Here is a 16,123-nt window from a genome sequence, read left to right on the forward strand (position 1 = left end):
GGTGTATTTTCAATGGTCCAACGGAAGTTTCCATTGTCTAGGTGTAGTTTCTATGGTTCAGGTGAAGTTTCCATGGTCTAGATGTAGTTTCTATGGTCCAAGTGTAGTTTCTATGGTCCAGGTATAGTTTTTACGGTCCAGGTGTAGTTTCTATGATCCATGTGTAGTTTTTACAGTTTCATTGTAGTTTCTATAGTTCTGGTGTAGTTTATATGGTCCAAGGGAAGTTTCCATTGTCTAGGTGAAGTTTCTATTTTCTAGGGATAGTATATGGTCTTCATACAGTTTCTATGGTCTAGGTGTAGTTTATTTGGGAAGAAAACAAAGAAAAACTGGTTAATGATGGAAATGAACAAATACAAATATGGAAAGAAGAGTGAGAATTAACAGTAGAGTAAATAAATACAGTCAGTTTGTCTACCAGCAGTTTAAATATGTAGCAGCAGGACCAAAGGATGACTCGGGAAACCCAAGCTAACCTAACTATAGGATTTATCGAAAAGTACATTCTTAAACATAATCCTAAAAGTAGGCAGAGTGTCTGTGAGGCACGGAAATAATTGGGAAGTTGGTTCTACATGAGTTTCACAAATTAAAGATCTAAACCCCCCTCCCCCCATTCTACTAGAAAAAACTTGGAGTCTCTTGTGTACTTCAGCAACAGGCTGTTTTATTGCTTTTGCAAAACCCGTGATAAACAAGAATCAATTCATAAATTAACTTCACAGCAGCTGGCTGAGGAACATAAAACCGTCATGAGCTGTTTAGATATTTCTCTGAATGTTGCTTTCAGTGTTTTGTTCGTTGCATGGGACTTGTTTATTTTTGAAACTGCTGAAAGTTGCACAGCCAAAAGAAAGACAAAAGCCAGGTGTAGCTGTGACGCCTCTACCGACTCATTTAAGTCTTTTTCTTGGACGTCTCCAACCACACATCTATTCCTTCTCGTCTGCCGGGTGCAGCTTTTCATTTTGGTGAGGTTGAGGGAGAGCGTAAATGTCGCGAGTCTCTGCTGAGCTGCTCTCAGCTCCCAGCAGCAAACCGGAGGTTGCCACTGCTCCCAGTGAGAAAGCCGAGCCTTGCACTGTGCTGGTAAACTTACAAAAAGGGCTGCCAGCATCAATCAGCTGCAGGGAATAGAGGGGAAGAGAGGGAGCATCCTCCTCCCCTGCTGATGCTGCAGCAGGTTTCCTTTCACAAGAAGTGCAGATCCCCTCGCCCTCCCTTCCTCTTAAGGCTGTTTGAAAGGGCAAGACGTGAAAGAAAACCTAATTCAGAGTCTACACATGATTCATCCCATCATACTCATCAAGTGCGAGACCTTCAGGATTTCTATTAGGGTCACATCAGTTTCACCTTTTTTTATTTTCTATGAAGTATAAGATGTTGCATAACTTACTTTAACCCAACATTTTTCAGTCAGGTCATCTGGACAGTTTCTTTTTTTTTGTGCTGAAACGTTTCGCCTTCGATCCAGAAGGCTTCATCAGTCGAGGAAACACAACAAAACGGATTCTTCCCCCAACAGCTTACTCCAAATTGGAACAAACCAGTTCTGCTTATGATAAGATGGTCTCTTTGGTACACCCCCTCCTCCATTGCTGGCCCTCTTCCTTGTTGACAGTCATGTCAAACTGGTTGAAAACAACAAAGTCCATGCTCAATAATCCAGGTATAAAATTAACTTTAACGTATTTCGTTGGAGAACAGCGACTGAACCCAGAGTTATAGCTTACACCTGCTGTAGCCTTTTTTAATAATGAGGTATGACACGTTTTTACCAATTAAACAAAATAATCTCTTGAACACTGCAGTCTTGCATTCACTAACCCTGTTTAACTTTAAAAACATTGGTATGTGTTCAGAATTAAAAAATAAATAAAATAAAATTCACAAGAAACACAAAGACCTGATTATGCAACCTTCAAAAGAAAAATCTTGCACAAGTACCTGAATAAAAAAAAAAAAAGTCAAAATGGGAGGTTGATGGGCCGAGCATGTTAAAAGAAAAACTAAATAAAAACTGTGTCTGGCAAAACAAACAAACAAAAATAAATATGTTGTTTGACAGACGAAACTGAAGATGGATTTTAGAAAACGCAGAAGAATAGTTTGAGTCATGATGCAAACATCCAAATAATATTACAACAGCAGCAATTGGTAGCACGATGGATCAGTGGTTAGCGCTGTTGCCTCACAGCAAGAAGATCCTGGGTTCAATCCCCGGTTGGACCTGGGGTCTTTCTGGTTGGAGTTTGCATGTTCCTCTCGTGCATGTGTGGATTTTCTCTGGGTACTCCAGTTTACTCCCACAGACTAAAAACATGCATGTTACGCTGCCTTCAGGCCTCTCTTGCGAAAGAGATCTGTGATCTCAATAGAAATCGCCTGGTTAAATAAAAGGTTAATAAAATAAATAAAAATAAATGAAACATTGGTCAACCTCCAGCTTTTATCGTGAGCACACTCAAGATGAAATTAAAGGCCCAACATTGTTTAAAGTGTTATTGAGAAAGTTGCTCTGGTCAAATCTTGAAAACGTTATGTACAACCTGTGTGTGATTATTCAGTCTGTTGGTGTATGTGGGGGGATAAGTCAGATACTACCACATTAAGTGCAGCTCATTATTTATTTGGGACTTTTTGAAAGTTTCATTCTTGCCACATGTGCCAGATGTGCGTCACTTCTCTCACAGTGACGGCAGGAGAAAGGTCTGGATGGATAAAAGTTTAATTAAACTCTGTCCAGTGATTCAAGACCAACATAAATACACAAACAGGTGCAAACATTATCACCCATCTTTTACTTTTAGGTACTGCTTTTTAACTAATTAAAAAAATAATAATAATAATATGGAAGATACAGCAAACCCGAGCAAAAACGTACTTTAAATATCCTGTTGTCAGATATTGTGCAACCAAATCTGAGTAAAACTGTTTGCCTCTTTATGTCGCCGTGTGTTTTTGGACAATTATTTAGGAAAAACTAATTTAGGTTAACAATAATTCTATTAAAGATAAACTAGAATAACATGATGTGAACTGTTCTGCTTTATGTCTGTCATTTAAACCAGCAACTCACCAGTAAAAACAATTCAGGGTGGAATTTCCTTTTGGGAGGAAATATTGAATGTGTGCAAATAAACGTGCAAAATAAAGCCTGCAGCATCGATTACATTTCCTCAGCAACTGCAGGCACATTAGAATACTCCATATTTCCCATAAATGCAACCTCAGAGTCAAATCAAAGACGTAACATGCACTATAAAGCATTAAATGAAAAAGGACAGAAAACACAACATTTAATTGTGATTACAGCTCGAGTGAGGCGCGGTAAGCACATTCCATCAGCCGGCCTGACTGTCCCACGAGCTGAACATCCCACGTCTGTTTAGGCTCTGGATAATGTTACAGCAGAGATGTTTCTCCCACAGGACCCTCAGAAAACTGTACGGCTCAGACCCGCCCAGCGTCTTTATTTCAGCTCATGTTACGAAAGAATGAGCTAAAAAAAAAGGTTTGTGCCTCACTTGTGGCTTAAATCATGGTTTCCTGTGAAGATTTCATAAACTGTAACGTGTCGGCTTGATCTTCTAGTCAGGATCCTTTTTAAACACATTACGATTGAAAACTGGTGGGAAACGCCAAAGATTTGTTCTATAGTATCCCAGACATGGTTATCAGGAAACTTTTATTATTAATAGTGAACAAAGAGCTTCTCACACAAACTGTGAGGGAGGAGTTTAAAAAGATGAATCATTTCCTTTCTCCAAAAAGAGTTTTTGTGACACTTCTGGGCTCCTCTCATGTGACGAACAAATAATTTCCTTAAAACCCAAAGATTAAGCTCTAAACATTCTTCAGATTATTGAGTAAATAGCAGGGTTAGTATTTTTCCCCTCAGTAACTGCAGCCATGCTCAAACCCGACCTCTCAGATTGAAAACATACCTCGGCCGTATTTGCGTTCTAGCTTTAATTAGGCGTTACTCATTATGGTTTGGGGTTGTACCAAAGTCTGTCTATATTGGCTAAAGGAGAAGTGGAAACTTGATTAGTTATTGGAAAAACCTCACAAGATAAAAAAAAAAGTAGTAAGATCGATGATCTATTGGACTGAAAGGAATGTTCGAGGCTGCTCTGGAAACGAGGTCCACACGACCGGTGGTAGACTTGAATAAATGTCTGCTTGTTCTGTTTGACCCTCTGCTGTTCTCAGCAAACGGTGCTTGTGGTATTTTAATGGGTCGAGCCAGAGTCACCAGTGTCATCCTGAACAGATGGAGGATGTCAAACTGAAAAATGCCTCTGCCTTTGAGGAAGTGAGCTCTCGGTTATAAAAGTCCAGGTCACAGACAACAGTAAAAATATCTCTGCTAGGCTGAGAGTGCAGAATGATCAATGCGTGTCCACAGAGACATCCAAACACCAGAGAACTGTGGCTGTGACCAGAATTTTATTTTTCCATCTATATACTGTAACATTGCTGCATTCTCTCCTCTCGTGCTCCCATGCTGGACTGTGGCAGAATAAAAACTGCACAGAGATAAATGTTGGAAAGATCATTTGGATTTACTTCGTGCAGAATTTGCATTAAACCACTTCCTTGTTTTGGACATAATGCTGCCTTTAGAAGCTCTGACTTCTGAGTTGAATGCCGTGAATACGTGGAAGCAGATCAATGAACGCTGCCGGTAAATGTGAAGTTTAATTTCCACATTTTTGTAGAATTTGTCCAATAAATCACAAAAGTCTACACTTTCAGATCGTTAGCAGTCATTTCAAAATCGAGCACTTCTCTGCTGAAGTCTGAGGACAGTGAACCGTCTTCCCTTTTGTAGCTTTGACCTTTCTTTCCTGTGAGTCACTTCACATCTTACCCTGCAGCACAATATTGTTTTTGTGCAAAACTTTCAAAAATATTTTTCAACCAAGATGAACTACAACCAATTAACAGTTTTAATTGGGTAGTCAGACATAATATACATTTTATATATTAAATATTTAAAATATATTAAATATATTTTTATACTGTAGTCAGTAATTTTTTTTTTTTTGGGGGGGGCGGGGGGGGGGGGGGATTTCATACCCGAAATTAAAACCTTAGCAGCTCACATGGTGCAATTTCAGTCAGCATATAAAAGGGTCAAAAAGTAACAGGAAATAAACTGTTCAGTCAGTACTCAAGTCCTTGAAACTATAAATAAACTAAAATTTCACTTACTGATCTGCATCATTTGGAAATTTGATCTTGCACTAATTTAACAAGACAGTGACTTATTTGATTTGCAGGAGATGAACACAAAAATGGGATAGCTTCACTTTGAATAAAATAAATTTGATTTCAATTTTAAATTGCAGGTAATTTTACGGTCCGTTTTTCATGTTCTGAGACTCCAAGGCCTTAAGATTGGTACATTGAGAACCCGACATTAAAGAACATCTTACCTGTTGTAGAAAGCTGTTAAATAGCTTTAGTGCGGATAAATTGTTTAATTAATCTTAAAAATGACTTGAGTGTCAAACATGTCATTCCAGTGCTTTTAGTTTTACATGACCCTCATAAAAAAAAATAAAAAAAACCTTGTATAAACGTGCAACAAAAAACACGTTTTACAAAAACGGATAACAGCAGCTAGCTGTAGCACTTTCTGTGCAGCTTTAGGGCATTATGTTAATATTTCTTCAGGAATAACTAATCTAAGACAGGCAGATGTAAATGTTGGGGTACATTCACACTAGCCCCGTTTAGTCCGCTTTCATCGAACTCTAGCTCGTTTTCCTAGAATGTCCGGTTCGTTTGGGGAGGTGTGAACGCACCATCGAACTCGAACAAAAAGGCGAACTCTGGCCCGTGCTAAAACCTAGGTCTCGGTCCGGTATAAGCCAACTCCAGCGCGGTTCGAGTACAGTGTGAATGTAAACGACCGGGCCCTGCTCCGCAGGACAAACACGCATTTCTCTGACCTTATATGGAGCCATCAGCTGACTTGTGTGGAAAAACAATATTCTCCATGGTCTTCTGCCACATCTTCTGCTCATGCTAAGTCCATTTTTGAAAAATGACAAAATATAACTTTATGCCACTTCGTTTTTATTTTTATTTACAGAAGAAGACGTGTCTTGAGGTTTTTGTGTCGTTTCTTTCAGTAGTTCTTGGTGCAGCGCCCCCACAGGCGAGCAGGGGAATAGGTTAGTTCAACAGGTTGACTCGACTGCACAGTGCAGGGTGAATGCAAACGCACCAGCTCAAATGTAAACTAAAGGTCATGAATATTGGTCCCGAACCGAACCGGGTCTACCGGACTATCTAGTGTGAAAACAACCTAAGACAGGCAGATGTAAATGTTAAAGACTAGACTGCAGCTGTATAAAGGCGGCACTTTGGTCTTGACCCTGAACAGACCCTGAACAGACGAGCCATCAGCTCACCATAAACTTCTCTTAAAATGAACAACAAAGTCCATCAATAATCCAGGTATACAATCCAACATTTTTCAGTCAGGTCATCTGGACAATTTTTTTTTTTTGTGCTGAAACGTTTCGCCTTCGGTCCGGAAGGCTTCACCAGTCAAGGAAACACACAACATAATTGATTCTTCCCCCAACAGCTCACTCCAAAGTGGAACAAACCAGTTCTGCTTGTGCTAAGATGGTCTCTTTGGGACGCCCCCTCCTACATTGCTGGCCCTCTTCCTTGTTTACAGCCTTTATCACAAGCGGAACTGGCTTGTTCCACTTTGGAGTAAGCTGTTGGGGGAAGAATCGGTTTTGTTGTGAGTTTGTCTGATGAACGCTTCCGGACCAAAGGCGAAACATTTCAGCACAAAAAAAATAAAAGAAGAAACTGTCCAGATGACCTGACTGAAAAATGTTGGATTCTCTTAAAATGGTTTTATGGATTAGCTAATTTATGATTTTCCCAATTTGTAAAATAAAAATCTACCCTATAGAATTTAGTTAAAATGAAAGATTTTTGAAGCTGCATGTTCAGACTTCTGCTCTGAAAACGAGGATTTGCAGGTAAAACGTTTTAGAAAACTTTGTTTTACAAGAAAACTTTTTTTCCCCACACTTATCAGTTCAGATAGTTTTCCTGACAAACTGCAGCGTTATGCCTCAACCAGTTCAAGCAGACGCTCCTCACATGTAACAACAAAAGAAACGAGCAGAAACCAGTCCCGTTATAGTTCTAAGAAATGATGCATTACACAACCTCAGGGTTGTTGCATTACACAACAAACTGGAGCACGACAAAGATGTGCAACTTCTTGGCTCGACTTGAGCAGGCAGTTCAGTTGACATTTCAGTAATTGCACACTTCCTTCTTTTGATCTGGACTCTTCAGCTCGTTTTCACTCAGTTTGACTGTTAAGAGTCCACAGCACTCGGGTAAACTCTTTAGCACACGCTGCAGAAAATAGTTCATGACAATATAAATGCATGTTTATTTTACAATGCAAAGATTGAAAGATTAGCCATTAGTCAAACAGTGACCCCTTTTTGTTTTTGGCATTTTATAAATGTCATTTCCTGCAGCAGTGTGTTTCACAATGAGGCCAAGGCTGCCACCATGTGGTGCACAAATGAATAAACGACCATTCTCAGTTTAGTGCACTTTATTTACAAAAAAAGAATAAAATAAACACATTTCAATTAAAGTGAGGAAAAGAATGCATTCTATACATAATTGACTCATCCTAATCTGCACTTTGTGACTTTCCAAGTGAACAGAAAGTGCTGCAGTGCACGTTTAAATGTCTCTGGATTACATTGAGCATCTCTTAATCTGATACATTTAATGCACGGCCGAGTAAAGACTGAAGAGAGCACACAGATGTGATAAATAGCAACTTCAAAAACAAAATTATAGCAATACAGTTAACTTCTGATTTCATATATTATATCTATATAACCTAAATTAAAGGCAAAGAAGCTAAATACAATCTACCTGATAAAAATCAACCGTTAAGATCTACTTTGCTTGTTATCAAATAGTTTTAATTCTGCATCTTAGTTTATTAGAACCAACAAAAAAGTAAAAATCATGGTTTGGCTTTATGAGTATCGTTTTCCACAGTTTTCTTCAGCAGTGGCCGCGAGTCGTTCCGTTTACTCTTCAATGTTGAGCACGTCGTGTTGGTCACATGGTACCAGTGGCTGTAATGAGAAAGCATAATTAGTACTAGTAGCACCAGGAGTAGTAACTGTCTAAATATAGCAGTATAACAGCATTTTAAAAATGTTTTATACAACACCAGTGGCAAAAAAATGAATACAAATACAAATTAAAAAACAAAACGGATCTGCACCATCACAGTAAGTAAACAAGTGGTCCACTCGTGTCCCCCGGTCACTGATGGAAGGTTTTCAGTTTGAGGGGAGCGTTTAAGATTTTTTTTTTAACCAAATGAACAGAGAATGCAAATCTTAATGTTTGTGGTGAAGGGGGGAGGTGTTCCACTGTACACGAACAGAGGTAGCTTTGATTTTTGCTCGTCTGAGGCGGCACACAGCGACGATCCTGCTGAGGGGGTAATTTTATCCATGACCAGGTGCAAGGGCGGAGCCAGGGGGTGGCCAATGGTGGTTTAGGCCACCATAAATTTAAGGAGTTAGTGGTGTTGCAGAGTTTAGAGAAAGTGAGCCTGTGATCTGAAGTTTACTGGTTCAACTCAAGGTTCTGTATTGTCGTTTGCATCACGTGGTGCATGAGGTGGAACAAAATTGTGTACACAGGGTCCCAGCTACATATAACTATAGCAAAAATATAAATTGTAAAACAGTACTAAGGATCTAACAAAGAAATACACTAAACTACACTAAACTCCCTGGACAGATTAAAATGTGCTCCACACTGAGCCCTTGAGCAAGGCCCTTAACTCACCAGCTACTCCCCAGACACCTTAGATGGCATCTCTCTGCTCACATGTGTGTTGGGAAAAATCTAGATGATTTATTTCTCCACTGGGGAAATCCAACCCAGTTTTTGAAAGAGATTTTTGTCTAAATGTATAAACGACAAAATCAAAATTGGCATCTCGCTCATCTTTCAAGGCATCACGCCATTCAAGGTGGACAGACGGGATTTCCAATCTCCACTTTTCGCTTTGCAACAGGGGACAATAAAGGCATGTAGCACAGAAATGGTGAGGTACATGATTTTCAGCCAGGATCAGATTCTTACAAACACTAATACTTACACTTGAGCTGGAAATAGCAGCCGTCACAATAGGGCTTCCTTTTTCTGACTCGGACCTGGACTCCAGTCTCCGTTCCTCTGAGGTGTCTGCTGCAGCCCACACACTGAGGGGAAGATTGAAAAGTGAGAAAGTGATTGTAGTAAAAAAAAAAAAAGTCTGACCTTTAATAAAGGCTTTTAGTGTCAAAAATCACTCCACTGGATCGTCCGCCACCCAAACACAGAATTCAAAAGAAGCTCCATTTCCCACATGAAAGCATTTTACAATAATTAGTGCATGCATGTTCGCCTGTGTGGAACTCATCTGGAACAAAGAGGTGATTTTCTTGGCTACATGTTAATGAACCCATGGCAGATTTATCCCCGTCACTGAGGCTTTTGCAATTAGCATCTAAAAGCAAAGCATGACAGAGGGCCACATTCCCTTACTGAGCCAATACGGTGCACAAGAGTAGAAATTCAAACACAAACGCATCTGTAAGAATCACCTGTGCAGAAAACCAGACTGAAGCTTGGCCCAGTACACAACCCGAGTGCCAATTTTTAACAAGCATTCATAAGAAAGTTTCAAGTGTCTAAAATGTTCACAGGTGTTCTCAGTCTCCTCATGCAAGGTGCAAGGCCAGCATCTGTTGTGGAATTGGAGCATGTTCCAAACAAACTGCAAGACAGACTGTTCTATGAAGTTTGCAGCAGCTTCCAGACGTCTGCAGTAACTCTGCAAACACTTTCCATTTACCCTAATTTTTGGACTATTGAGCACACCTGCATATAAGCTGCACCCACTATGTTTACAAAGAAATATAATAATTGTACATATATAGGCTGCACTCGTCTATAAGCTGCGGGTGTCCACATTGTTTGTAATCCTTATGTGTAAATATCTCGTTAGTTTTTTTTAACTAAATACATACTGGTAACATACAGTACTTTTTTCCCCCCCTGCCTGTACACTGCACCTTTGAGCTTGTGCAGCTCTTAATCACGCAATTGCCTTTAGAAACCCGTTTTTTTTTTTTTTTTTTTTTTTTTTTTTAACACTGCTCCACTGCCAGGATCCACAGGCAGACTGGAGCAAAACTTGCTCTTTGCATGTGGCCAATTTTGGAAGATTTCTAACCGCTAGTCATCCAAGTCTCCCACCGAGCTTGGAGTGCCACACTAATGCACGATTCACACTTATTTCGAGTGGCTGCAAATGCTTAGTTGTGTCCCAAGGGGGCACAACGGGGAGGAGAGTATGATGTGGACCAATGGTCATTGGACCAATGAAACCATGGTCCACTTTGATCGGTTAGGTAGTCTTCTTGAGTCAGGAGGACTGGTGGGTCCTTGTGAGATGTGTAGTGGTCTGCTATGAGAGTGCTCGGGTGTGACGAGGCTAAATGTTTTGGCAGCATGAAGCACGTTAGCTCGTAAAAAAAAGAAAACCCACAAGTAAGTCGCAGCTTTGTATATGTTGCGGTGTTCGACAAGTGTGAAAAAAGCAGCAGCTTATAATCTGGAAATTACAGTAATTTCTGTAATTTGTGAGCCATTGAACAGTTAGTGAATTGGCCAAGAATACAGTTCTACAAGCTGTGGACACAAGTCATTTATAAAAAAAAAAAAAAAAAAAGTAATTCAATACTCAAAATTAATTGAGATTGCACCGAAAATCAAACCATTTTCTCTAAATCTTGAAACAATTAGTCAAACAGTTGTAGCCAGGTGACAGACTGGCTTTAGACAGGTCCCAAAGCACCATGAAGCAAATACAAAAGCATGACTCACTCAGGACAAATGCAAGCCTCCTACACTGAAGAAATGTATAAATGAAACACTTACTTGCCGCCATTTTTCATGATCTGAAGTCAAAGATCTACCGGTAACACTTTATGTACACAGTTGGCCTTTTGGTTTCAAATATTGTTCAAATTTGTGTAAATCGGTTAGTGAGCACCTTTTTGCCGAGATGATCCACCCACCTCACAGGTGTGGCATAAAAATATGCTGATTAGACAGGAGTATTGAACAGGTCTGCTTTAGGCTGACCACAATAAAAGGCCACTCTGTAAAATGCAGTTTTATCACAGCAAAGCCACAGATGTCACATGTTTTGAGGGAGTGTGCAGTTGGTATGCAGACTGCAGGAATGTCCAGGTTCAGAGCATTTGGCAGAACATCCAACTGGACTCAATCACAGACCACGTGTAGCCACACCAGCCCCTCTGTTGTTCATAACACCTGCCCATATTATAACACCACTGCCACCGTGGGCCTCTCGATTCATGTGGACATGAGCAAACTGCTCACCCACACAACCATGCACACAGTCTGCCGTCTGCCATGTACAGTGAAAACCAGAATTCATCCGGGGAAGAAAACACCTCAATGTGCCATGCTCCATCAAATGTGAGCATTTGCTCACTCAAGTCAGTTATGATGGTGAACTGCAGTCAGGTGGAGACTGTGCAGATGAACAAGCAGATGGACTTCCGAGACAGTTTGAGGATTTGTGCAGAAATATAGTTATGCAGCAGCTGGCTGGTCTCAGACAGTCTTGGAGGTGAAGATGCTGGATGTGGAGGTCCTGGACTGGTGTGGTTACACATGCTCTGTGGTTGTGAGTCCAGTTGGATGTTATGACAAATTCTCTGAAACGCCCTTTGAGACGGCTTATGGTAAAGAAATGAACGGTCAATTCATGTGCAACAGCTCTGGTGGACATTCCTGCAGTCAGCGTAACTGCACACTCCCTCAAAACCTGCAACATCTGTGGTTGTGTAGTGAGAAAACTGGACATTTTAAACTAGTGGCCTTTTATTGTGGTCAGCCTAATGCACACATGTGCAATAATCATTCTGTCTATCAGCACCTTGTTGATATGCCACACCTGTGAGGTGGATGTTTTATCTTAGCAAAGAAGCACTCAACAGATTTACACACATTCGTTAATATATTTGGGGGTGGGGTGGGGGGGAGTGTGCATAGAAAAAGTTTGATCTTTGAGTTCAGCTCATGGAATCAAAAGTAAAATGTTGCATTTACATTTTTGTTGATGACATTCCCCAAATTAAGCACCTTCAGCTGATGGAGCCAGAAATGCAACCACATTGACCCATACCTGAACCTGATCAGAACCTCTCACCTGGAAACAGGTCAGGTGGAAGTAGAGACTAAGGGTCTCTATGACCATGGCTGCCCCACTACCCAGGACTCGCTCACACACACAGCAAGTCCTCGAGCCACTGACCATCCTGGGGCAGCACATGTTCGTACTGTGAGTCCAGAATGTTTCAAATCAAGCACAAAACAGAGAACTTCATACACATGAATCGTGTACCTGGCGTAGTGAGACGAGTCCACGTTTCTTTTAGAAGACATGGATCCAGTGCTGTAGCGGGACGCAGCGTTCCTGCTTGGGATTACATAACTTCCGGCAGCCGAATGAGGGCGAGGGTAAGAAAGTATTGCAGCCAGGTTTGGATACAACGAATCCAGGTTATTCAAAGAATCATATCTGCAAACCAAGAACAGATGTATGCAATACGCCAAACTTAAACCCCAGTTTGGATGTGGTACAGATACTGAGCCCACCTCTTCATGGGAGCACCAGCATCGATGGGCTCCTTCTGGGGACAGTTGCCGTGTTGACGTATCCAGCTGTTGTCGGTCAGAAGCTGAGTCCGTTTCTTCATCTCCTCCAAAATCTGCTGCCGCTCTCGCTCAGCCTTGGACAAGGGCCATCCAAATCTTTTCCTCTCATCACCTGAAAAGTGTAGATTTGACTCAGCACATCTTCAGAAGAGAAGACAAATGATATGACAGGAAGGTAACTTAACCTTTGATTTGCTTGCAGGGTCCAGATAATGCTGGCGTAGATGAGGACAGTGCCCTGTTAGAGACACAGACCTCACATTATTATTTCTGTGAAGCCAAACCAGAGTAAAGAAGAAAACATAGCATCTGCATTTAAAAAAAAAATAAAAATTATGCTAGTTATTTTAAACTTAAGTGATAACCCCATTAAAATTGTTAAACCAAAGCACAGAAAGAAATGGAAACAAAGCTAAGCTTTATCTGACCTGTGTGCAGGGGACAACCGAGTGAGACCAGAGGAGCCCTCAGCCCTGAAGTTCAGTGTTAGCAGCAAGAAGGCCCGGTCCAAAGCAGAAGCAGCCACATGAGCATTGATACCGTGCACAGTCTAGATTACATGCATTCTCAGGACATGAAGCCTTTCTTACCAATCTTTCTCAGTAATCTGGTCGTCCTGTGTTCCGTTACCAACACTCTGATGTTTTAATCCAACTTGGTTCAGATCCTCTCCGTTGGGTCTTTGCTCGTCATCTTGAGTTTTCTTCATCAGTCCGTTCGCATCAAACAGAGAAGTGGCAAAACTCTCAGAACCACCGGTCACCTCGAATGCATTCTCCTTTGAAGACATGAAAAATGTGGTTACAAAGAATATGAACCATCTTCACTCTGAATTTTATAAAAAAACAAATCAAATTTTAGAACAGAAGAAATGCATTTATTAACTCTATTCAAGTGAAATCAAGCAAAACCTTAATTTTTATTCAAAAAACATCCTTTTACATGCGAGTGGTAAAAGCTTTAGTCTCTAGAATTAGCAGGTCAATTAAAAATTAACTTGAAACTAGTGTTGACGGTTAATTTAATGGCAGACCTGAGTGGACAGCTTGTTTTTAGCCAAATGAATTAATGGATTGTTCAAAGTTTTAACTTCATATCTGTAAAAGTAGACTTATGTATGGAAATTCAAAAAGCTCTGGATGCCAACATTAAAATAATTTCAACACCACTTCCTGTGTGTCTGTGCAATAAAGGGAATTGGTTAGCCATGATGGCTTCACGAGGAATGATCAATTCAGTAGTGAACTATGGTGGTGGGAGTATGATGGTTGGGTCTTTGTGCTTCACTGAGGCACAAGAAGCTGAGAATAAAAAAGCTAAAATAAGCATCGTCAGCAAATTCTAAAGACAGTTTTTGCAGCTTTGATTTCACCAAAAACTGGACCACAGAGAAATATTACATCAACACCTTCAGCGCTTCTCCAAATAACAGAACAGAGTCCGTGCCGACCCGTCAGAACAAATTATTCTATTCAAAAAAGGACAGGAGGTAAGCCGTTTACGTTGAAGGAATACTCCGGCATTCAGGAGTTTAACTTGTGCTAAATGTTGGAAAAAAATAAAAAAATTCCTCCAAGTGGACGAGTTGAATGAGAGAAATAAAAAAAAAAAACTTTTGAAATTACACTGAAAATACCAATATCTAACAAAAGCATTGAAGTTGAAGCTTAACAGCCATCTTTTATAAAAAAAAAATAAAAAAATAAAAAAAAAGATTGAAACAAAAAAACATGCTCAGTAAATACTTGTAACTTTACTGATTTAAAGACTTTAAAAGCTTCACAATTTATTTTTCATTACAAATCAAATGCTTTTTGTAAAAAAATAATAATAATAAAATAAAAATCCAATTACTGATTCAGAAATTACACACGATACCGTTCAGGAATTAAACACAGCCATTGTTCAGATTTATAATTAATTTAATTCTAAAGATTTATTAAACTACGCCGTTGATTTGTGACAATTTAAGGGTTTATTTATGCAAAACATTAAAATTCTTTATTCAGTTCAGTTTATTTATAGCACCAAGTCACAACAGAATCATCTCAGGGCCCTGAACAGAAACATGTGCATATAAAATAATCATTTAACACCATTTATACGAGCAGACTGCTGTGACTTTAACTCCATCGCAGAACATGTTCCAGTAAATTATATTCAAGGAGTCAAATATTTCATCTTGAATATGTTTGTGCAGATGTTTGAGTCAGAACATATAAAGACAAGATCCAAGTTCTGCAAGTAAAAAGCAACCGTCTATAGAAAGGCAGCTTTTCGTTACCTGCAGCGTCCTGCCTTCCACTGCATCCTGCTGCGCCCGTCTCCACTCCTCCTCCAGCCTCTCCTGATCCCTCTGGTACTGCTCCTAAACGAAAAACAAGTTCTGTTCACCAACATGTGGCTCACTGTGGCAGCCAGTGTTGGTGTGGAGGTGCAGACCTGCAGGAGGCGCTCCTGCTCTTCCTGCCACTTCTCCTGACGCTTGCGATCCTCGTCGAGGTCCCATGAAAAGCTGCAGGTGGAGGGGCTCAGGGAGGGCACCTGGAGCTGACACACACAAGTTCACACACTCACACAGAGAAGTTAAATATGAGCAGAGATCCACACACTGATCCAGTAATGTGACAACTTACATCCGATATGGCAGATTCTGAGCCTCCTGCAAGGAAAGATCAGTCAGTAAAATGAAATTTTGAATATTTTTTTTTTAAATAAAGATGGTAAAAGCTGAGTGACATCATTTACTGCTGATCAAACATCCCTCACACAAAGATCAGGGAGACACAGCAACAAGACAAACTGTGGAAAAAGCAGAACACTGCATGAACACGGATCACGCTTGAGTTTTGTCTTGCATCTTCCATTGTTGCCCAAACTCAAAACTGGTTGAGCAGCAGAGTTTTATAGACCGTAGTTATCGCCCGCCACAAACTCTGACGTGACCGTGTCTGCGTTTGCTTCTCTGTACCATAACTCACTGCATGAATTTCATTCAACCTTTATTTAGACAGGTAAATCCCATTTGACTGAAACTTCCAGAAAGTATCAAGTTGGAATCAGTTGTGCACGTCTAAGTTATTATTAAATATGGAGAAAAAAAACAACTACATGATATTTAGTAATAGAAATAAAATGATCGAAGTCCCATTTAAAATAGACAGTATTGAAATTCATAGTTAAATAAAAGTTTGGGTTGTCATTATTGATGAGAAGCTGACATGGAAAGCTCATGGAAATTACTTAAAAATAGCAAAAATCAATTGCATTAGTGAATAAAGTA

At 40.1% G+C, this 16,123-nt stretch overlaps 1 protein-coding gene across 1 annotated transcript in view; it reads right to left on the reverse strand.

Moving 5' to 3' along the window:
• Window positions 1-8,111: 8,111 nt before the first annotated feature.
• LOC119428844 (LIM domain only protein 7) overlaps window positions 8,112-16,123 on the reverse strand; it is a 35,902-nt gene continuing 27,890 nt past the window's right edge. The window contains exons 20-29 of the mRNA XM_037696537.1: window positions 15,477-15,502; window positions 15,283-15,390; window positions 15,125-15,208; window positions 13,431-13,618; window positions 13,269-13,313; window positions 13,026-13,078; window positions 12,781-12,952; window positions 12,527-12,703; window positions 9,203-9,305; window positions 8,112-8,159 (exon numbers count right to left, since the gene is read on the reverse strand). Coding sequence (XP_037552465.1) covers window positions 8,112-8,159; window positions 9,203-9,305; window positions 12,527-12,703; window positions 12,781-12,952; window positions 13,026-13,078; window positions 13,269-13,313; window positions 13,431-13,618; window positions 15,125-15,208; window positions 15,283-15,390; window positions 15,477-15,502 — 1,004 coding nt within the window. The remainder of the gene's footprint in view (window positions 8,160-9,202; window positions 9,306-12,526; window positions 12,704-12,780; window positions 12,953-13,025; window positions 13,079-13,268; window positions 13,314-13,430; window positions 13,619-15,124; window positions 15,209-15,282; window positions 15,391-15,476; window positions 15,503-16,123) is intronic.

This window comes from Nematolebias whitei, chromosome 2 (genome assembly GCF_014905685.2).
Source record: "Nematolebias whitei isolate Nwh7 chromosome 2, NemWhi1, whole genome shotgun sequence".
NCBI lineage: Eukaryota > Metazoa > Chordata > Actinopteri > Cyprinodontiformes > Rivulidae > Nematolebias > Nematolebias whitei.